This window comes from Mercenaria mercenaria, chromosome 5, assembly GCF_021730395.1.
Source record: "Mercenaria mercenaria strain notata chromosome 5, MADL_Memer_1, whole genome shotgun sequence".
In the NCBI taxonomy this organism is placed as follows: domain Eukaryota; kingdom Metazoa; phylum Mollusca; class Bivalvia; order Venerida; family Veneridae; genus Mercenaria; species Mercenaria mercenaria.
This window is the reverse complement of record NC_069365.1, coordinates 12,084,567-12,109,182: the sequence shown is the minus strand read 5'-3', so window position 1 is coordinate 12,109,182 and position 24,616 is coordinate 12,084,567. Positions and strand designations below refer to the sequence as shown.

General features: G+C 34.3%; 1 protein-coding gene across 1 annotated transcript in view; it reads right to left on the bottom strand.

Annotated features, from left to right (window-relative positions):
* LOC128556865 (uncharacterized) overlaps positions 1-24,616 on the bottom strand; it is a 67,907-nt gene that overhangs the window by 16,619 nt on the left and 26,672 nt on the right. The window contains exons 7-13 of the mRNA XM_053542683.1: positions 23,916-24,083; positions 22,896-23,081; positions 17,864-18,022; positions 16,745-16,978; positions 14,676-14,897; positions 11,105-11,215; positions 9,134-9,208 (exon numbers count right to left, since the gene is read on the bottom strand). Coding sequence (XP_053398658.1) covers positions 9,134-9,208; positions 11,105-11,215; positions 14,676-14,897; positions 16,745-16,978; positions 17,864-18,022; positions 22,896-23,081; positions 23,916-24,083 — 1,155 coding nt within the window. The remainder of the gene's footprint in view (positions 1-9,133; positions 9,209-11,104; positions 11,216-14,675; positions 14,898-16,744; positions 16,979-17,863; positions 18,023-22,895; positions 23,082-23,915; positions 24,084-24,616) is intronic.

The window sequence follows — 24,616 nt, the reverse complement described above, 5'->3', positions numbered from 1 at the left end:
ATACAGTATGCAATGAAAGTAAACAAGTTAAAATGATACAGACGAACTCACTAAAGTATAAATGTCACAGAGGACATCATCCGACATGAGAACAGCAGAGCAGACGGACAAGACAACAACATATTTCATGTAACAACATTATAAAGTAACAAGTGAGCCATAATGTGCATGTACGTCGGAGTTACAGGTAAACATAGTCGAACGAAACAGGTTTGAATATAAGGTAGTAAATCCAACATAGAACAAGAGTGCAAGAATGTCACAATATACGCCCGTCGCAGCAAATTAGCAAATAGCACCTGTATTTGCAAATGGAATCCTAATTTTGTGGTTGTTTAGTAACTATTGTAATTCTTTTGTTTTTCTAAGTCCACATAAAAACTCCTTACCAAGTAGAGATACCTTAAAATACACCTAAAATTTGAAAGTAACATCTATGTTGTACCACAGAAAAGTGGTCTTGGTTTTTTCCTAAGGTCAATTATAAAAAAAGTTACAATATAGGTTATTTATAGTAACAATGAAGGGAAGTTAATCTTAAATAATAATAATAATAATAATAATAATAATAATAAAAAATCCAAAAAATTTTGTAAGTCCACACAAAAATCCTTACCCGGTGGAGATAGGTCAAAATACACCTCAACATTGGATGTAATATGCATGTTGTACTACAGAAAAGTGGTCTTGATTTTTCCCTACGACTAGTAATGAAAAAGTTGCAATATAAGCTATTTATAGTAACAACAAAGGGAAGTAATTCTAAAGAAGGGACCTGCGAATGACACTCCATCTCACGATGGTGTACAATTGTGCCAAGTAACATCAAAATCTCTCCATGCAAGAAGAAGATATGGTTCGGACAAAGTTTTCATTTCTGTATACTTTGACCTCCAAGTGTGACCTTGATCTTAAATCCAGGGACATGGTTCTTGCAAACGACATTCCGTCTCATGATGGTGAACAAATGTGACAAGTTTCATCAAAATCCCTCCATGCATAAAGAAGAAAAGCTCCGGACAAAGTTTTCATTCTTGTATCTTTTGACCCTCAAGTGTGACTTTGACCTTAGACCTAGGGACCTGGTTCTTGCGTATGACAAGCCGTCACATGATGGTGAACAATTGTTCCAAGTTAAATCACAATCCTTCCATGCATGGAGAAGATATGCTCCGGACAAAATCATTCTTGAATTTGACCTTTAACCTCTAAGTATGACCTTGACCTTAGACCTAGGGACCCGGTTCTTACGCAAGACACTCCGTCTCATGATGGTGAACAATTGTGCCAAGTTTCATCAATATCCCTCCATGCATGAAGAAGATATGCTCCGGACAAAGTCTGTGGACGCCGACCGCCCACCCGTCCGTCACGGCCGTTCCCATAATACGTCCCGTTTTTCAAACGGGCGTATAATACAATAAAAACACATAGGTAAATTTCACAGTAGACATGTAGACAGACGGGCGGACGGTCGTAATCAGATAATTACATGTCAATAAATCATTTTCAACCAATAAGTACAGATCGTACATATACCGGACAACGTTCTACATCCATATTACAAAGCTGTAAGTAGTATAAAACCGTATAAGATAAAATTAAATACAACTTTAGACATTCACCTACTGATTAAGAAATCAAAACAAAATCAAATGAACAATTCAATATCAATATGATGAATATGATTTTTTAAAGATGAAAAAGAGTGAGACAGACGAATTTACTTGATAAAAGTCGTACGAGGCATGCGGCCTGACAAACAGACTGTAGGTCAGACGTCGTCAGATCATTACCTGTCAATGAAAAATACTCGGTATCAAACAAAAGTGCAGCAAGCCTTATATATACTAATGTTTGTCAATCTAACATGCTGTCAGACAGACGGATGGACAGACATCATCATTACTAGATACTTATTATTTAGTAAGAGATGTATCATATATATTTATATCGTTATATGTCAGTGAAGTATTGTGAAGTAGATATATACATGTATATACTAAGTAATAAATTAAACGTAAGTTATGTATTACATTATTGTTTGAAACGGATACATGCAAGCATTATAGAGCACGGCCAAACTAGTAAATTCTCTTGTTATATCTGTAAACTGAATAAATATCACTACACTATAAACCCATTGGTCAGAGAGTACTTGTCAAAACATACTCTTTTGTATGAAGACGGACTACAGTTTTGTACACTGAACACAGTTAGAGATTGCTTGAAGTTGACCAGGGGATCGTTAGATTCAGTGCGATATCTTCTCAAGTCGTTATCTTTAATGATCCACATGTTTTGCTTTAACGAGTTTCCGAGAGTCAGAGAAGATGACACTCCTCTCGCGAGTTGTCTTCGTTGAAAAAGACACCTAAATGATCAGATAATTTAAAGTTTTGGTTTCGTTGTTAAAAGTTGGCGGGCCCTGTATGTTCCAAATACGACATAATGTCTCTGAGGCGCCAGGGGTTTGTTACTAGTAACTGCTAATGCATAGGTTCTTGGTCTATCTATTGATCTCGCCGATGGACATGTTTGCGCCTAGAAAAATTGGTTAGTTTGAGGATTTTCTAGTCAGTATTCGTTTAGGGCTATTCAGGACGGCCAGACACGGCAAACTGTTACGTCCGCTGTATTGCTCAGTCACGTCGGTTTTAAGTTTTAGGGAAGCAACCCTGTCTCTGTGTGCAGAGTTTTCTGTCTCTAGCTTTTCAAGTGTGGGTCAAGGTGTGACATGACTTCCTCTACAACAGACGCAACAAGAACGCTAAGTTTGTTGTGATAGGTGTGGATGAACTGATCTCAACTAAGGCAGATTCAACAACAACACTCTTATTGATATATTGATCAATAAACTGTTCGACGTCTTTTATTCTATGTGCTCATCAATGCAGGCCATGGTTGATTCGGCTTTAAGCTGACTCTGTTCGTTGGGAGATGATAAATTCCTCTTTCTTTCACTCTTATCTGTAACAGGAATCGTTTGACTCATACTGCGACGTTACTTTTTACCAACAGTATACACAGAAAGTTTTTCAGCGTGGGTGGATTGGTCGATATGTACTGACTATAAAATGATTGCTAGTGATGCAGTTTATCGGAGCGTGACGGTTAAGTCTCGAGATTGCAAAATGCTTAAAATTGCAATAAAAACGATTCCCTGGTCAACCCTAAGGAATAACTGTTTTAATAAGTCCTAGTAAGCTTTCATACCAATCACAAGTTTTACTCGCAGTTCCACCACAACTAACTGTCAATCTGCCATAACAGAAATAACATGACAGGTTATTCTTTTCAGATCGTTCAGCACGATAAATATATTGTCTTGGGTGGTTCTTAAACATCCACTTTCATAAGTTTTGGTAAAGTCTAATCTACCCTTTGATATAGTGTCTGCTTTTTAATTTTGTCTTTTGGCAGTTTATGTAATATACAAGTTGAAAAGCCTAAGATCCTCTTTTAAAATTACAGATTGTTAAGTTCTGCCCATTGTTTTCTCGTTTAGGGCTATAAGATCTCGGTAACGTTTGACTACAATAAGACTTAAATATGTTGACCTCGATTTCACTTCTTAGATGTTCCTTTTAACCGTGTTTATACCTATTTGTTCCTAGATGTTTCAAAAAATGCCACATTTTACTATGTTTTCATTCTAACATCTTTAGTCATAGCCAATCATTTATTTTACATTTTATTTTACGTAGTATATTTATACTGATATCTGTAAACTCTAGATCATATTTAATTATGGGTCGGATCTGAATAGCTGATTCTCAAAAAATGTGCCACTTGATCCTGATCATATTTAAATACAATTTTGTCACATAATTATAATCTTTATCAAAAATAAACATTTGATGAAAACCCGGGTCACTAGTTTAAATCATAGAATAATCTTGTTTAAACCTTAGATGCCATCGTTAATTAAATTAAATTCAAAGTAAAAAATTTGTCGATATGTCAAATAATAAGAAAATATCATTATCAATATAGATGCGATATACATTCAAATTTAAAATCTAGGTCAGGTTTAAAACTGTTATATCAAAATACAAGACCACCAGGTAAAATCATATACTAAATCATTGTTTAATACTAGATGCCGTTTGAAATTTTATCATATTAGGACACAAATTAAGCTGCTATGTTAAATGAATCATCGCTTGCAAACCCTCTGAATCTGTATTATCTATTTGATCTACATGAAACATAGGCAGAATGTTTTCTGATATGTCAAATGTGACCCTGTTCTCTGGGAGGAAACCCTAGGTAAAATAATTAAATCTAGGTCACTATGTCGAGTCATAGAAAAAGCTTGGTTTACACTCTTGTTATGAAAAAAGTGTTAGATTTGTTAACAAGAAGGCTGTGATGACCCTTATACTGTTCATCAGAGTTTTATAATTTAACAGTTTTTAACAAGAAATATTTCTGTTAAATAAAATATACAGTTGGTCTGCAAATTCAGAGATTTTCAGTTTGCCATAGAGCTGTATTAACATGAGCTAGAAACTGGCAGTCGTGGTTTTGAACAAGCATTGATCTTAACAATGTAAGTAGAGGTTTACTCTCATATTGTCACCACGTTTGTTTTCAATCAGAGTGACTTTTGATAACTTTAGTAGAGGTTGACCAAAGCAACATTTGTGTCAAATTATTTGACACTTGGACCAGTCGTTTCGAGGGGCATGGCATTTTAACATTTTGTCTAATTTTATTATATTTTCATCTCTGGCAGCCTTTTCTTGACACATCACAATTCTATGAACATTTACCTAAGGAACATTTCTGTGAAATAATTTCAAAATGGGACAATCATTTGATGATAAGAACTCTTTTTAAGTTCCAACAATATAAGCAATGGTAGTCATGATTGTGAACAAACTTAGTAGATAGTCACCTAAAAACTTTCATACGATATTATTCCGAATTAAAGCTAGTAATGTTTTAATCTCCCATTATATTCATGTAGAGAAAGCTAACAACGCCTCCAAGCGGCCATTTTTGGATTACACGATCTTGAGAGCGGGCCTTTTAAGGAACGTCTTTGTTAACAATAGTCGGAGCCATTGATTAGGGGGAATTGTTGTTGAAGACTTGTCTATCTTTGGCTCTGGTGGCCATGCTTTTAAACAATTTAAATAATCTGAACATTCTTTGCAATGGCTCATACAAGGAACAATTATTTTAAGCAATACCAGCAGTTTCTGATAAGATATCGCACTATATACGAAGACATATGCAGGAAAGTTACAAACTCTCTGGTGGCATGTTTCTTGAAGAATCACAATAATTTGAGTAATGTTGGTTGAGAGTCTTCAAATGGTCATTTGAATGAATTGCCAAAAAAGTTGTTCGGGTCCTATTGTTAACACATAGTTAATAGGGCATAGACGCTTTGGTGGCCATTCTTTTTGAAATATCAAATTATTTTAAACAATCCTGATATTGGGTGACCTTAGTCGCAATATATTTCACCAGTCATAATGATTTGACTAACTTCGTTAGAGGATCATACAAGGGGCATTGTAACAAAATTATTTAACAAGAGATCACAGGGTCATTTTTGAATGTTCCAAATTTCGAGACTACATCAAAATCCTAAAAGAAGGTAACTATGTCAGAATCCAGTTCACCACAGGCCTTGGATCCTGTGACCTCTTAATTCAATTGGTAATTCTGGCTCCATACAAGGTACTTATATACCAAATATCAAAGAGATTGGTCAATAAATAAATGTGCTATAAGCAAAGCACAAACATGTCACTAGGTCAAAATCAAGGTCAAAGTTCATTTCGGTACACAAAACTGTGCATGTGGTCCATGCACGTGGTCCAAATTAGAAGCCTGTAGCTTGAGAAATGTGAAAGTATGTCACTAGGTCAATCTCAAGGTCAAAGTTCATTTCAGTACACAAAAATATGCATGCGGTCCAAATTTGAAGGCTGTGGTTTTAGAAATGTGAAAGTAGGTCACTAGGTCAAAATCAATGTCAAATTTTATTTCGGAACACAAAACTATGCATGGGGTCTAAATTTGAGGCCTGTACCTTCCAAAATGTGAAAGTAGGTCACTAGGTCAATGTCAATGTTAAAGTTTATTTCGGTACACAAACCTATGCATGTGGTCCAAATCTGAAGGCTGTAGCTACAGAAATGTGAAAGTATGTCACTAGGTCAAGATCAAGGTCAACTCAAGTCAAGGTTCACCTAGCCACTCAAAACTATACATGTGGTCCAAACTTTAATGTTGTAAGTTAAAAACAAAAAAGTAGGTCACTAGATTAAAATAAGTGACCTGACCCTAAACAAGAGAGATGACACCATTAATGAGTTATATGCATTTTTTCTTCTTACTACGGAAAAAGAGAATGCACATATAATTATTTGTATTATATCTTATAACTAAAACCATACCCTAAACAAAAGAGATGACACCATTAATGAGTTATATGCAATTATTATTTTTTTCTTATTATGGAAACAAAGAATTCACATATAATTACTAATAATTAAACCCAGGAATTTGAGTACTAAACAAATTAAACATCAATCTACTAGGGAAGTCCATTCACTGCTGATGTGTAATAGGAAAATAATGAACAACTTCAATCATTATCTTATTAGTTTCTGCAGATTTTATGACCCTTATACAGGTAAGGCCATAAAAATCCAATTAACTACTTGGAGGACCACTGGAGATAAAATATATTAGAAATCAAAATAAACAAAGGGCCATAACTCACTCAAAAAATATTGAATCGGTCTGATTTTCAGGGGGACACAACTAGGGTACCTATATATCATTCTGACAAAGTTTGGTAAAAATCCCCTAGTAGTTTCTGAGGAGATGCGATAACGAGAAATTGTTAACGGACGGAAGGGCGACGGACCACGGACGCAGAGTGATTTAAATAGCCCACCATCTGATGATGGTGGGCTAAAAATTGGATAACATCCTTAAGATTCGGCTAAATATGTGACCTCTAAAGTATAAAAAGTCTAATCGCTTATGACAGACAACGCACGATGGACTACGGCAGACATAGGGTGAGAACAATATCTCACTTTGAGAATTTTGTGCTCAGGTGAGCTAAAAAAGAACGGAAAGAAACCTAAAGTGTCTGTGATTAGAATGCATATATTTGTGCTTCATATAATAAATTTGCATATGCTATCTTTTCAAAGAATACTCATTTGTTTAATTTGCATTGTACTGAATGTCTTACAAAATGGCAAGATTTTTTTTGAAAGTCTGAGCCAGATCCCTTTTGAATTTGACATTAGGTACCAAAGATAATTAAATAATATTTGTATAGTGTATGATGAACAGACATTCTGTGAAATGTCCAAGAACAATAATTTCTCTTTTTGGTCATATCCGTGTAACATCCACAAGTGCATTTTGTATTGATAAATTTTGTCCCCCTAAAAACTGTAAGAGAAGTTTTTCGGAAAAGCCTCTTTTTACATTACGCAATACATAAATTATAAAGTGTTTCGTAAAAGTTTCAAACATGACACATTGCACGTATGTAGTAAAACTATATGAAAGTTAATTATTAGTAGTATATTTCCGTAAGACTATGGCAGAGTCATTCAAAACTGCAGGTGGCATTATGAAGAAGCGCATTTCATCATTTCTAGGACACATTTTTTTTTGTGATTTCAAGGAGCCATATCGTCTAAAACAAGCATACTTCATGTTTTTTTCTGACGATACCATTTATGTTAAGTGGGGGTGGGGTGTCCGACCAGAGAGGATGGTTCAGATGCCTCACAAGGGTCCCGTGCCCAGTTTGAGGTTACCCCATGGGTTAATCTAATCCAAGTCTATTTTCTGTGTTTAAGAACATATATTCGTATATTTCTTGCATAGCACTCAAACGTATTGCCCGGCTTATGTTTGTTTGTTTGTTTTGGATTTAACGCCGTTTTTAAACAGTATTTTAGTTATATAACGGCGGACAGTTAACCTAACCAGTGTTCCTGGATTCTGTACCAGTACAAACCTGTTCCTCGCAAGTAACTGCCAACTTCCCCACATGACCCCACATGAATTAGAGGTGGAGGGCGATTTCAGGCACAATGTCTTTCATCAAATCGTCACGGAAAACATACGCCCCGCCCGGGAATCGACCTCACGACCCCGCGATCCGTAGACCAACGCTCTCCTCATTGAGCTAAGCGGGCGGGCTGCTCGGCTTAGGAGCTTCAAACAATAAGACGATGATACCAATGCTCTTTTAAAATGATATTTAATCGTACTTGTGCTAACGATTATTGGCTGGTATTAATATGTATGCAGTATTTGCACACTGGCTAGCGCCGTAAAATTTGTACACACTACTTGAGGAGAGATTTCGGTTTTTAAGTTGTGTAGGATTAAAGATTTTATCAGGAAAACAAAATCCTGTCGTAGAAAACGATGTTTTTGCAACACTTTGATAAAAAATAACATTTTCAATGTTTTAAATTAATTTAAATGAAGCACACAGCTTAAATTTGTTCCTAAAGTCTCTTATTTAGTCTGGTGGTAAAACTGTTATTCTAAACTAAGAATGTTCAGCTAGTTTGCATATAATGAGCCGGTGCTACGACATCGTCTCAGTCTAGATGCATCCTACATATAGATAATCGTTAAGTCAAATTGTTTAGATATGTCAGTAACTGATTTCTAGAAAGAATATGAAATAGGAACATCACAACATATTTTCAAACACATGTATAAAATGTTTTAACATAGAAATGTGCTGTAACAGATGATTCCTCAATACACTGATTTTACAGTGAAATTAAAAGATACTGTACATGTAAACAATAAAAGTTTTAATGTTCGAAAGAAAGAATATATATTTATGTTGTATAACCATTACTGTGTTTTCTTTCTCGTAAACCTTAAAATATTATGAGGAAACCCCTACTGTAAGTCCGCAGTTTGCTGTCCGCAGTCGAAGTATGTTGAAAATTTCTTATAGTACTTTTCAGAATTTTCCAGACAAGGATTTCAGGGCGTACGGACAAGGCGGGAACTTCATGTCTCCACCCCCTAAAAACAACAAGGAGAGCATAGTGAAAATGATTTCCAAGAAAAACTTATCCGATAAAATGTGTATGTTCAGTCAAGTTACCTTGTCAGTAAGCTTGTTTTTTCTTTTTCCATTTCCCGCAGTTCGTTTTGGTATTTTTCTTCAGTCTGCATTGATCTACGATGAAAAGACAGAAAAATATAATAGTAGAGACAGATTAATGGCACTTGATTAATCTGTAATGAAAAATTGTAAGACATCGTATTTGAGATATAGGTTAGTGTTTTGTTTGACTTCAAAAACTTAAAGAGGCGTTTATATGGTACAATTTATATGATTTAAAACGTACCTATAGAATAAGTTAAGGTACTTCTGCATGTTTGAAAAACCGGAAGTGATGGCGTAACGTTATTTATCCGGAAAACGTAGAATAAAGCCTGGATTCGGCGTACGGAAATGAAAATCAGTTTATGAACTAATCGAAACCTATAAGTAAATTTATTACAATGGCACTGTTGCTATATTTCTGAAGTTAAAATATGATATTAAAACATACGGCACGTTAAAAAATTCAAAATAATGTATTAAGAATAGCGTGAAATGTCCGGTTCACTTTAATCATGGTCAAATATCTCAAAAATAAGGACAAGGAACTATACATTTTATTTCACCAAATTATAGTCCATATGTTTATCAACAACCGTGAAAAGTTTCATCAAAATCTACATTGTAGAAAAAACCTATTCGCAAAATAGTTATGAAATTTATGATTTTTACATAGACTCCCATTATGAAATATTGCACGAGGTCCAAATTTTTCAAATTAGTCTAGCGAAAAATCAAGCACACGACCCTATCTTTTTTTTTATTGAATTTTCTAGGTATATTCTGAAGTCTTGAAAAATCTAGGTTTAATCAAATTCTACATTGTAGAAAAAATTTCGATCTAAACGTGCAGAACTAACAGCAGTTTCTATCCCGAGAGGGTAATGATAAGGAACTTCGAATATCTCTACGATATCAATGTGAAAATGTGCATCCGAATTGCCATCGTATTCTATGACTGATACACAGAATGCAATATGTATTTAAAATCAAGATTTCTAACCAGCAATCTCTTGTAACGGCCTGGAAGTTTCATTATATTTCAATAGTGTTACGTCTAACGGTAACAACTGCTTGTTACAGTAAGTAAAAGTAATAGAAAAACAAACCAGCAACTATTAACAAAAACAAAATTTAATTCGTAAAAGTAACAATTGAAATACCTTATAAGTCAAATGCAATAATAGTCCTAATCCTGTCCTAGTCAAATTTGAATCCAAACAGTAATAATTCTAAATTGTTCGCAAATCCAAACTGAATTAAGTTTGTCCAAAGAATATAAAACCATTCTCAAAGATAATTATTTAATCCACAATGTTAGCCTAAATCCTGCAAATGTTAAATATCCAAACTGGTAATATTTTGTTATTAGAAATACAGGAATGTTTTGCAATACATTCTACTTTCGGTTTTACCCTGTGCCCATACAACTCATTTAAACTCATGGAAGGTTCCAGAACTTTCATATGAAAAGAGGATTCTGGAAAAAACAAAAACAATCCAGATTTAGAATTTAGAAATGACTACCACACCCTCTTTATCAGTATTGTTGTAGAAAATTCTGGAACACCAAATAATTTTTTTGTTGGGTTTAACGTCGCACCGACACAATCATAGGTCTTTTGGCGACTTTCCAGCTTTGATGGTGAAGGAAGACCCAAGGTGCACTCCGTGCATTATTTCATCACGAGCGGACACCTGGGTAGAACCACCGACCTTCCGTAAGCCAGCTGGATGGCTTCCTCACATGAAGAATTCAACGCCCCGAGTGAGGCTCGAACCAACATCGATGAGGGGCAAGTGATTTTAAGTCAGCGACCTTAACCACTCGGCCACGGAACACCAAATAATGTAAACAAGTTATTTATATGCATGATGTCTCAAAACTAGGCCAAGATTTACTGTTAACAATTACATAAGGGGAATGGCATGTAACTTACAATAGAGATATAAATAGAGATATGATACCTCCGCTTAAGTTCACTTTTTTCTTTCTTTAAATCACTGATTTCGCGTTCAGTGGACGTTTGTACGCTTTCCATTTCTCCAAGTCTTTGCTTTAGATAGTCTACCGTTTCTCTAAAATGAAAAGGTGATCATATTACAACACGAGTAGTGTTCCGGAAGTTATGATACTACATAGTAACTTTGTTATAACGGCATATAACCACGTGATATGTATTTGCTTTATCCTATATATGTATAAATCTCTAGACTGTCTAAATGAACTGAGGTACAAAAGTACTGTCCATTTCTTTGTGAATGTCTAAACTGGGTACGGTAATCTTCCATTTACAAGACTTTTAAAACGTATAACAATACATATTTTGTGATAAAGATGATTATCAATACATACATAATTTCAGATTTACCTGTTAGACAATATATCAAATGGTTAAATCACTGACATAGTTTTTGTCCGCATGTCCGACGTATTTTTCTTTGAATTGTGAATTTTCTACACTATAATATTCTGAAAGCCCTTTGTCTGTAGGGCAGCTTGTTCTATTTTCTAATCTGGACGTTCGTTTGTTACGTCCGTAACGGCCATTTTTTCTACGTTACCACAAATATACCCGGCAACTTCTTTAAAGTAGAAATTCAGTTGTAGTTTAAAAGGTTATTTAGTTTTAAATATTTATGTTTGAAAGCTCTGTACATAAGAAGAGTTTTGCAGATCTTTGCCATTTTGTGAGCAAGTAATTTCTAAGTAATAGAACTTCTTATACTTATTTATATTAGTTAAAATACAATAATTTTTGTACATAATGAATTACTATGTAAACAATATTGTATAAAATATTGACTTATTGGTGGTGATTGTAGTTTTTCTATTGTATGAATTAATTTAGAAATTCAGAATTTTAGTAACAAATTACTATCAAGTTATTTAATACTGTAGTTTTAGAATATAGTAACATTTTTGCTATGCAGTGTGCTTTCCATTAACAGCTCTTTAAAATACATGACACATACATTGGAATAAATAATATTTGGAAAAAAATTGTATAAAGAAATCAGAACATTTATTATGAATATATTAATGATAGTTTAACTGTAAGGAATTAATTTCTTCTTCGAACTAAGAGAAAATTTTGAAACATGCATTATACAATTACTATAACTGTTTCACTTTATTTTCAGTACCAGTTTGATTTGTTAACTCCTGTAATAACAAAACGTATCTATTTAATAAATCATGAGAGCAATATGGCTTTAATATGTATATTATATCGGGAAGAAAAGAAGGAAACGAAAGCGATCCACCTAGATTATATGGTTCTCTCCTGTAACATAAACAGAAGAACGAAACCGGCTCCACTGCCTAGGCAGATCTTCAGGAGTGATAGTAACTTCGATAAATAAAATCTGTAAAAAGATCCTTTGGAAGAACAGAATGCAACCAAGAAGAATAATAGCAGACTCGGTTTGACAGTGTCTGTTCATGAGAGGTAATGAAATGTGCAACAACTCTTACGCCCTTTAGCACCGGCCTAAGCCGAACTCTATTACACGTTACGTTGAATGGACTCCATGATCCCAAAGGACCAGAAAATATAACAATACTGAATCCAAGTACGCAATGACTTTTTCCAATCGCCACACGGCACTTAAAGATTGCTGTTGTGATAATTAATAAAGTCTGTAAAAAGATCCTTTGGAAGTAAAGAATGCCACCAAGAATAATAATACAGACCCGGTTAGATTGAGCCTGTTCATGACAGGTAATGAAATGTGCAACTTCTCTCACGTCCCATTGTACCGGCTTAAGCGGAACACTTTTACATATTATGTTAAATGGACTCCATGATCCCAAAGGACCAGAAAATATAACAACAAAGACAAATATCAAACAGGGAATGTCACGTACCAAAATCGCAGCCTCCCCAAAACTGAATAAAGTCGCATACAACCTACGTCAAAGGGCGTCAAAATAATGGAACTTTACTTTTAGCCATTTACTTGTATCAGTTAATTATGTTCCAAAACTTTAAATAATTATCAATCTTAAGCTTTTAGAAAAGGGTTTAAAATTAACCCCAAGACAGACAAAAATCTTCAAGAATAGGAAAATGACATCCAAGAGTTGTAAGAAAACTTCAGCTAATTGAATATTTTGATGGCGAAGAAGATCCATATCCGTTAAAGGTAAAAAACAAAACAAAACAGGAGCGACGTCATTCCATCGGGGAACAGAATCGCGGCTCTGCAAAATTTCGTGTTCACTATGAATAATTACCCTCGAGTAGTAGTAATCAAGAAAATCCAACATAAATAGAACTGAAAGGACAGTCACCAACACCCTGGTAAATGATTTCTAAGTTATCATTAAAGAAGCACGCAGGTGGTGCAACCGTAAACATGGATTCGGAACATTGTAAAAATATAGTTAATAATATGCTGAATGAATGATACAGAATTTAGCTGAGGATCCTAAAGGATAAACAAAATGAAATATAAAATGTTTCCGATTTGAAGTTGCAACCAATAATTGCTGAACCGTCTCGCCAGGCTCACGGGTTAAGTAATTTACTTGACATCTTATTACGGCACTAACTAATCATATTCCCACATACCTTCGTGACGGCACATGCCTTTTAGATACATTTCCGCAGCAAACAAATGATGGCAACATACTAACCTTTTTCAATGTCTTTATATTCCAAAATAACATATGACTAAGGAATCACAGCATTAAATTTGTAGATCGAAAGAAAGCAATGACATACCGGCACGTTTCTCAACAAAGTACATAATAAAGGCAATTAACCTGTATCTACGAAGTTATCTACATTTTACTTTAATTGTAACTACTATGATTGTCTGTTGGAATTCCTTCCTGTTTATGCAACTCATCAAAACCTACTAAAACGATTTCTGAAAGATGTCTTCATTATATGAACACATTCCCTATGCGACCTGGACAAACTGAATTCTTTGTTCAATATGTTACATCTGGACTTAATTATTATTGTATAGTTCCACGAAAGAGAGCTACCATGATTCTTACATGTGCTTTTTAATTAAATCATCAATGGTAAAATCAAATCAGATATCTCCTTGTATGTCTAGACGTCTTTGCACAATTGTGTTGAATTGAGCACATGAAAGAACCCCGAGAATCTTTGTTAGCGCAAAACTACTATCCAAAATAAATACTGTTACAAGACCCTTTGGAAGCCTGAGTATGTTCATAAGAGGTTATGAAATTTGCAACACCCATCACGCCCCATAGCAACGGCAAAAGCGGAATTCTGTTACAGTATAAAAGAGTAATAGAGTTTACCCCATGATCCCAAAGGAAAATATTTCAACACTGTGTCCAAGTACTGGGACAGCATAATAGAAACATGAATTAATAAGCGTTGAAGTTAAACAAACAAACTGCGACAAGTTCAAGAGAAAGCAAATACTAAAATATTTCCATCTGTAAGCACACACAACCCTAGATATTCAGAATTTTACATTGCAGTTGAAAGTAATATTCATTTATGCAGAATTACACTACTATCAAAATACGCAAAAAAACGTAACTTACTTAGTAATTCCTCGTTCTTCAAGTCTTTTCCTGAACGCGTTAGAAAGTACCAGTAACTCATCTGATTCTTTATCATCTTTTTGAGATTTGCTTTCCCTTTCACCTTTCTTTCTACTATCTTGTTGCCTCTTTGGTGAATTTAAATCCTCTTGGCAAAGAGAGTGGAACAGGTGTTTTAAATGACGCACAACTACCATTCTTTCAACAAATTTGCTCGAAAACCTGAAACAAGTACAAGTATCCAGGAACAAAATGCTTTCAAACATAAGCTTTCTAGTTGACCCTTATGACCTTAAAACGGTTACTGAAATTCACGGAAAACATGCGATGATCGTCCTACATGATTTTGATGCTTATTAGTGTATGTTTTTCGTTTCCTGCAAATGATATATATTTAGTGTTATGTTATTGATCCGAGTGACTTTGACCTTCAAGCTGCTGACTTCAAAAGTATATGTTTAGTCTTAAATTATCATCATTTGAAGTTTAATGTTTTATGCACATTCATTGAATCCATATTTTACTTAGTTTAACCGTGGCTATTGACAAGCTGATCCCAAACAAGAGGGCCGTAAAAGCCCCTTATCGCTAATCAGATCAAAGTTTAGCCCAAATAAACTTGTATCTCATTAAATAAAGTCAATTACTGGTTGGAAACCAGTTTCGGGGACTATAGGGTTGCACTTTTCCGTCCGTCCGTCCGTAATTCCGTGTCCTGTCCATAATTCTGTCATCAATCAACGGATTTTGATATAACTTGGCAAAAATGCTCCCAATAATGAGACGACATATCAAACGCAGGCTGAAAGGTAAAGGTTAAGTTCACACTTGAAGGTAAAAGGTCATCAGGGCCTTTTTCCTGTCCCGTCTGTAACTCAAACAGCCATTAAGGGATTTTAAAATTATGTAACACAAATGTTTCTCCCATGATATGACAATGCGCCATGTGCAACTTTCAGACCCCTAGCTTAATGTCAAGGTCACAATGTAAAATGCTATTATTAGGGTCCGTTTCATGTCCTGGGCAGGACACTGTCATTCATTGAGTCTGGACCATATTAGTTGGTACAAATGTTTCCAGCATCTGATAATGCACCAAGTGCAACATCCAGACCTGTAGCTCAAAGGTCAAGGTCACACTTAGAGGTCAATAGTGTTTATTCCTGTCCTGGCTATAACCTAGTTAGTCTTGAAAGGATTTTGATATTACTTTGCACAAATATATCACATAATAATACATTCCTATAACAGTTGTCGTGCAAAGTCAAGATCGGAAGTTTCAGACGCCAGCAGTACTGCCGCCTGCAGTCTCTCTTGTTTGCTAAAGCGTGGCATTACTATTCATGACAAACTTTGGAATATTATGTTTCTTTGCAAAACGGATTTGAAATCGTAACATAAGAATAAAGTATGATGTTCATGTCAAAATATTGCATAAGAACTTACGTCAATTTACAGGATAATGAATCAACTGAATGCAACTGGATGTTATTAGTATACTTACTCTGAGCTGAAGACTTGGCATGGTAATCTGGTTACAAAGTTACAAGAGAAGGATTAATACACACATTCTGTTTTGACTGAGTGCATACGCCTTTGTTATCTTGGACAATAAAATTGACAAAATGTAAATGCTGATTTTAACTTTTTACTGATTGTTATAAAGCTTTCAGGATATCTTAGTTAGCATAAAAGAAAAAAAAATCCAGCAAAATGTTTATAGCATTTCTTAAACAAATATATTTTAAAATTGTGATTTACCCTATTTTTACTAAGGGAAAAATAAACATTTTGGCCAAAGAATTGACATTCTTACATTTATTAGTAAGCCAGAAACCCTTATTGTAATAAATGCATAACTTTCAATCGTCTCGCTCTAACTTATCAGCAGTTTTCCTTAAACAGTTGGTAAACAATTTATGAACTCTTTTGTAAATGTTTAGGGTAAACGTTACCTTTGCCTCTACATGTATTTTCGGTTTAGCATAACATTTCAGATTATTCGCTCAAAAATATAAGTTAGACTATATGTAAATAATTGGTTTTCGTCTTGAATTTTCAAGTATTACCTTTCTGCATTTTCATTGACGAGATCCTCAATTTCATGCACTAATGACAACTGTATCTTGAGTCTTTCATTGAAGTCTTTAATGTTCCTTCTGTGATAACATTCTGGCTTTTCAAACATGAAAGGTTTGTTGAGTAGTTTTGATTTTATGCATTCAATGCTCTTTCTCAACAACTCTGTGCTTTCTTGAGTTTGGTCAAGTTGTTCTTGAACGTGGTCTTGTATTTGTTTTTGTCTGAAAAAGAAATTGAACTTCATTGTTTGGTTTAGTAGGTACACAATATTAGAGGTCAGAAATTCTTATAGATTTACTATTTACTAATGATAACCGTCTATAAGCCCTTCTCCCTCAATCCCCACACTCCTCCCCACGCATTTTTCAATAAGGTAAAAAGTACCTGTATTTGTATGAACGAACAGAAAGTCTTTGGTGTATGTCTAGGTTTGATATAAGAAGAAGTATCAAAGGACAAGTCTGTGGCTCTGAACTGATTACTAGTATGCTTTTGTCATGAAACGAGCAGTAATTCGGTAAAACGTATGCCTCGATTAGAAAAAGACTCTAATAAAAAGATCCTAAAATTTCCATTTTTAGCGCATTTGTGTTTACAACGTGCGTCAAGATATCATTATATTATTTCACTGCTGGAATGTATTTTACATAAAGAAAGAAAACAATGTTTCAACTCTCAAAATACATGAATATTTTATGGTGAAAGTATTTAATGACGGAATGTTTATTTTGTTTTATATACTAGATATTTACATTTATTAACATAGTACATTGTACTGTTTCTAATATTTGGTCTTATCAATACATGATTAACAAAATATTTATCTGTTAAATTGTTGTGGATTTCCCATACATGATCATTGTTTTAAATTAAGTGCATCAATTTCGGATTATAAAGGGTATTAATTTCGCCCTAAAACTGAGACTTAGTCGTTGTTAAACGACTTACCTTGTACACTATCTCAGTATTAGTCCACACTTTTCTTTATCCCAAGACATATCAACTTAATAATGCTCTTGAAAAATACCTCTCATATTTTAATTACTAACGGACTATAGAAATATAATTACTATTTCAGACACAAATAATTCTTCAAAATAGCTAACCTTTTTGCGATGTCTGATAACATTTTTTCTGTATCAGTCTCATTGCTCGAAGCGCCATTACTACAAACTGCTGACCAAACCGTCTTCACCTTGTCTTCCAAAAGTTCCAAACGTTTCAATTTCTGACTTGTATCGTCTTTTTGTTTTAATTTCTTTTTTCTGAAAAAATATTTCTAATTAATTATACAATAAATATAATAAGGCTTTTGTTACAAATACCTACTATTCAGACAAATACTATAGCCATTCTTATACGAACATATTGCAGACCATTAAACAAAGTTTTAAAACAAGCAAACGAAACAAGAACTGTCGGAGTACAGCAATGCTCGACTGTGCAACAGCCTTTTCAATTCAATAAAAATTGATGTCGCATTGAAGGGGCATAATTTTGTAAAATTGCAAAACAGGGTTATGGAACCTGTACAATGCATAATAGCTCACGACAATGGGCAATTGTGTTATGTTTCAATCTATTCCCATTAGTGGGTACTGAGATACCAGCTTACATACAAAAACATAACCAAAAAACAGTTAAGTCAAAAAAGGTGAATAACTTTGTAAATATGCAAAGTAGAGTTATGGAATATGTGCACTGCATGTCGGATCATCACAGTGAACAAGTGTGTGAAGTTTCAATCTATTTCCATTAGTGGGTATTGGGATACCAGTTTACATATAAAACCTTAACCAAAATTTTCTAAGTCGAAAAAGGGGCATAATTGTTTTGAAAGTAAAATAGAGTAAGGGAACCTGGGAAATGTAAGCTATTTTATTACAGTGATTAGAATTAGTGTTTGAAGTTTCAAGCCATTCCCACATGTGGTTACTGAGATACAAGCTTACATATTACAAGTTAACCAATCGGGATGCCGACGCATGTGTGAGTCCATTAGCTCTATCTATTCTTTGAATAGTCGAGCTAAAAAGAAATGTATTTTCACTTAAATCAAAAATATTTTTCAACAGGGCAACTATAATGATTAACTACAGAGTAGTTAAAATACATGCGATTAGCATGTAATATGTGTTGTCAATTATCTTATGAAAACCATTAGGTTGCATTGCTAGCCTTCAACCAACATGCCTCAATATTGTTTTCAGTGTGGTCCAAACATCTGCGGCAAATGCTGTCAGTTATGCCCCGTTAGTTTTGAAATTTTATGATATTCTGACAACTCCTCTTACACTCTTACCCCATTGCCAATTTCCACAAAACTTTACAGGCGTTATCAGTACGAAACCATGTTATTCATATCATCGATATGTTCCGGTTCAATGACTTTCAGCAAAGTTATAGCCGTCGATTTGTCATATTATACAGTGTTTACTTGCTTTATACAATTAGGCTGAATTTCACCAAACTTCACATGTAATTAACGTGAAGCGTAGTTGTACATATTATCGTCCCGTTCTGGTAAAATCGTTTCCAGGGTCATACTTGATTTGTCAAATTGTTTGATTTGTGCTACTATGCAAATAGACGGGTTTGAATACCACCAGACTTCACAGGAGTTACACCACTGCCAAGTCAAGTATTATATATAGTTGGAATATTATGGCTCGAGGTTTGGTCCTTACTTTGAGTCATTTTACAATATCTGCGCGATAAGTGGTCTGAGACATATGTTTTCGTAAAAAACCAGTTTCTAGTTTGTATAATTGGTCATGTTTGCCTAATATTAGCTTCTTTGATAGTGTTAAGTCATTCAACGTTATGCCGTTCAAATAAATTTATTAAGTGTTATTGGGAATTAATCAACAGACAATCTCTGAGAGGCAATTGCATAATTGTCCTATTTCGTACTTTAAAGAGAATTCCTATAGTTTTTTTCCTTTCATAGATTTTTTTTTTAATTCACATATATGATTTAAATTTGTGCTGAAAACAATGAACAAATAAAAACAATGGGTCACTTGGCTTGTTTTTGTGAAAAATTGTTTTGAACATACCCACTGTTGCCGAAACTGCCAGCGATTTTTCAACATTTTTATAATATTCTGCTTTACAAATACCAACTAAAATATACATCAAGACAGCACAATAAAGTTTATTCTTTTTACAGATTTTATTATATACTTATTTGATATCATAGTCATATTTGTAATACTATATCCTTATAATAATGGGTACAAATGAAAAAAAAGTTTGTTTCCTATTCACTTTTGTGAAATTTTTCCTATGAACAATACCCATCGTGAAGAATATTTTTTAAGTTTGAAAAAAAAACCTATTTCATAGAATTTTTTCCTGTTTTTCTTCTGTATGAATAATTGTATTGTGAGCATAAAAATGGCTAAAAATGTATGGGTCACCATGCTAAATTTTATGTTAAGACCGCTCGAATACAACACCTGTTTGGACAAAAAATGGCGCGAACCTGTCCAAATGGATTACATATATATACCTACTAGAAGTTAAAAAAAGTTTTAAAAATTCTTCATTCTTTTATAACTGAATGCTAAATAATCTGAAAGGTGATGCTGTCTTATCAGTACTAAGTCAATTATCTTACATTATATGAACGACACTGTCTTTGTGCTAAAATGCGATGTGAAAACACAACCACAAAAATGGCAAGATACCTGTCAGGCAGGGTACTTGTCAATACAACATAGACCAGTATCAACATTTGATTACAGATAAAACTTATCAAAAATGTTATTTCATTCAAGATTCCTCATATTTAAGATTGTTTGTCACATGTTTCAACAAATGTTGACTTCACTTCAGTTTTCCATAGAAAGCGTCGGCTGCACAGAAAGATGCGCATAAAAACTATAGGAATTCCCTTTAACTGCTTCACTCAGCCGGTAGATTGATTTTAAATCCAAACAAGAGCCATGTTAGACATGGCTAATCCCCCCGCCGGGCATATTATAATTGAAGGCTAAAGTTCCTGGCAAGTTAGTGTCTGAAAGTATGAATTTTGGGGAAAGCTTTGAAGAACCGTTTAGTTGTGGTCCGCATCTGGGGTTTTAAAGATGTTGAAGAAAGAATGTCAGTGGTGAGGTGGTTTACTGCTAAATTTTATTAATTTTCATGAACAGTATAGCTATGATGTTTTTCTATATGGCTACTGTAAAAAGAAGGAATGGAAAGCTAACAGGGAACAAGAGTGCCAGAATGTCACAATATACGCCCGTCACAGCAAATTTCTTTACTCTAGCAGCTGTATTTGCAAATGGAATTTTGTGGTTGTTTAGTAATCATTGTAAGTCTTTTGTTTTTCTAAGTCCACAAAAAAACTCCTTACCTGATAGAGATACCTTAAAATACACCTAAAATTGGAAAGTAACATCTATGTTGTACCACAGAAAAGTGGTCTTGTTTTTTCCCTACAGTCAATTATAAAAATGTTACAATATAAGTTATTTATAGTAACAACTAAGGGAAGTTAATCTTAAAAAAAAAAAAATTTAAAGGTCCATTACTAAGGGAAAGTGAGTTGGCAATTTTTTTCATAGCCAGTGCATAGACTTCTGCAAGACACTAAATAATGAAGATTGGCAGGTCAAAATTTACAGAAGGTCTTTGGAACTCAAAGAAATGTATGTGTATTATGTTGAAATTTCAATGAATCAACAGAATGACCCCCCGGGTCTTTTTAACTTTCTTCATACTTCATAGAAAAATAATTGTACATATACTGCGATTTATTTCAAATTTCTACATACCAACTTTCATTTTCCAATAAAATGAAATAGATTCTGTGCTTTTTAAAAGAAATTAAAATGTTCACTTTCCTTAGTATTGGACCTTTAAGTCCACACAGAAATCTTTACCAGGTAGAGACTGGTCAAAATACACCTCATAATTGGATGTAGCATGCATGTTGTACTACAGAAAAGTGGTCTCGATTTTTCCCTACAACTAGTAATGAAAAAGTTACAATAAAAGCTATTTAAAGTAACAACAAAGGGAAGTAATTCTAAAGAAGGGAACTGCGCAGGACACTTCGTCTCATGATGTTGTATAATTGTGCCAAGTTACATCAAAATCCCTCGATGCATGAAGAAGAAATGCTTCGGACAAAGTCATTCTTGTATCTGACCTTTGGCCTCTAAGTGTGACCTTGACCTTAGACCTAGGGACCTGGATCGTGCGCATGACACTCCGTTTCGTGGTGGTGAACATTTGTGCCAAGTTATATCAAAATCCCACTATGCATGAAGAAGAAATGCTCTGGACAAGGTTTTCATTCTTGTATCCTTTGACCTCTAAGTGTGACCTTGACCTTAGACCTAGGGACCTGGTTCTTGCGCATGACACTCCGCCTCGTGGTGGTGAACATTTGTGCCAAGATACATCAAAATCCCTCCATACATGAAGAAGATATGCTCCAGACAAATTTTTTTAAGAAAATATAATAAAGGGGAATAACTCAAAAAATAGGCAAGGTAGAGTTATTGTTCTTGCACACTGCACTTCCTCCCAATGTGTTCTGTCAGTGTATGAAGTTTGAAGAAAATCCCTCCAGTACTTTTGGAGTTATTCTCCGGACAAATTTTTTTAAGAAAATAAGATAAAGGAGAATAACTCAAAAAATAGGCAAGGTAGAGTTATTGTTCTTGCACAATGCACTTCCTCCCAATGTGTTCTATCAGTGTATGAAGTTTGAAGAAAATCCCTCCAGTACTTTTGGAGTTATGCTCCGGACAAATTTTTTTATGAAAATAAGATAAAGGGGAGTAACTCAAAAAATAGGAAAGGTAGAGTTATTGTTCTTGCACACTGCACTTCCTCCCAATGTGTTCTATCAGTGTATGAAGTTTGAAGAAAATCCCTCCAGTACTTTTGAAGTTATGCTCCGGACAAAGATCGTTGCGGACGGACGCACGCACGCACGGACGAAGAGCATTTCTAATATCCCCTTTGCCTTTGGCGGGGGGATAAATCAATTTGATTTTAGGACGACCCAACGATAAACTACTGACCTTCGATCCACGTTTAATGGATACGCAACTTTTATAGATTACTTTGTTTTACCGTAATGGTTAGTTTGAAACAAAATTATAATTTTGTACTTACGAAGCTGCTTCTTCAGCATTTTTCAAGTTCATTAATTGAGCGTGTATTTGCCTCAGTTTACTCGTATGTGAATTCGCTTGCTCATTGTTTTTTTCCGATTTCACGTTTCTTAACGTTTCCAAATTCTTCACTTCCTTTTCGATTTCAGTTATCACTGAGTTCAGATTTTTCTTGTCATCGGCAAGTCTGTAAAAATGTTTTATATGACACATGCATATCGTACAGTTATATCATATTATAGAGTATATTCGCACTTTTATCTCTTAGTCTGGTTCCCGGGCTGCATGGTTATTTTTTAATACTGCAAATATTTTAAAGTAAATTTAAAACTTTTAAAATGGCTAAACCTTACACCAGAGTCAGGGGCAATAACAAAGATCAATATAAAAACAAGTTGTTATTGAGAACTTGTATATAAATATATGACAGAACAAAACATAGCGACAGGAGCCAGTCTATCTCCAAGTTCTTGTTTTGGATTTCATGCAGTGAATCTCTTTATTCGACATGTATTGAAGTTATTAACCCAAATATATTTAGAGATCGTTGAAACAAGATAAACTTAACTAAAAATAACAAGTGACGTTATTACTAATTAAGACGAGCAAAAAGTGATTTTCTTGTAAAACACACAGTTTCAGTCTTCTTTGTTTGATACGTAAATAAATCGGATCATTTTAGAACGATGTATAATTTGCATCAACAATACATGTACATTTATTCTGTGTTAGATCTCTAACAAAAAAGAAAGGTAGATCTATAAATATCTGCTTCTCCTGTAGCAAATAAAGACTACTTTATATTGTTATTCGTTATGAATCTGTATACCAGTCATTTACCTTACATCCAATGTATTGATACTTTGTGGTCAAAAGCTGATTTCGTAACCTTAAACTTTATTTAGGCTGCTTTATGACAAAAACTGGTGATCATACTAATTCGTTCTCGAGATATCTGAGACCTGTTAGCGGTCGCAGTGCAACAAGAAATACTTTTAGAAATAAATAAGACAACGCTCACTTCTTTTCGATATCCAACAACATTTTCTCTGAACTGGTATTACTGTCAGCTTTAGTACGGGGATCGCCAGAATCATTCACAGCTAATGCTTTCCAAACTGTATTCACTTTTTCTTCCAGATTTTTCAATTTCTTAGTCAGGTCGTCGTTTTGTATCTGTGCCTTTTTTCTGGAATAACAAAGTTATAATTTTGATTTGTTAAAACATGATGATAATATGTCTTTTGCTAATCTTCATAATCTTGGTTACTGTAGGAATACGTTTATCGTTTATTCGCGGAGTTGTAACATTCGCGCATTTGTCGGGTTCGGGAGTACGCAATGTATGATTACAAAAAATACAAGAGCCATGTTAGACATGGCTAATCCCCCCGCCGGGCATATTATAATTGAAGGCTAAAGTTCCTGGCAAGTTAGTGTCTGAAAGTATTAATTTTGGGGAAAGCTTTGAAGAACCGTTTAGTTGTGGTCCGCATCAGGGGTTTAAAAGATGTGGAAGAAAGAATAAGTCAGTGGTGAGGTGGTTTACTGCTAAATTTTATTAATTTTCATGAACAGTATAGCTATGATGTTTTTCTATATGGCTACTGTAAAAAGAAGGAATGGAAAGCTAACAGGGAACAAGAGTGCCAGAATGTCACAATATACGCCTGTCTCAGCAAATTTCTTTACTCTAGCAGCTGTATTTGCAAATGGAATTTT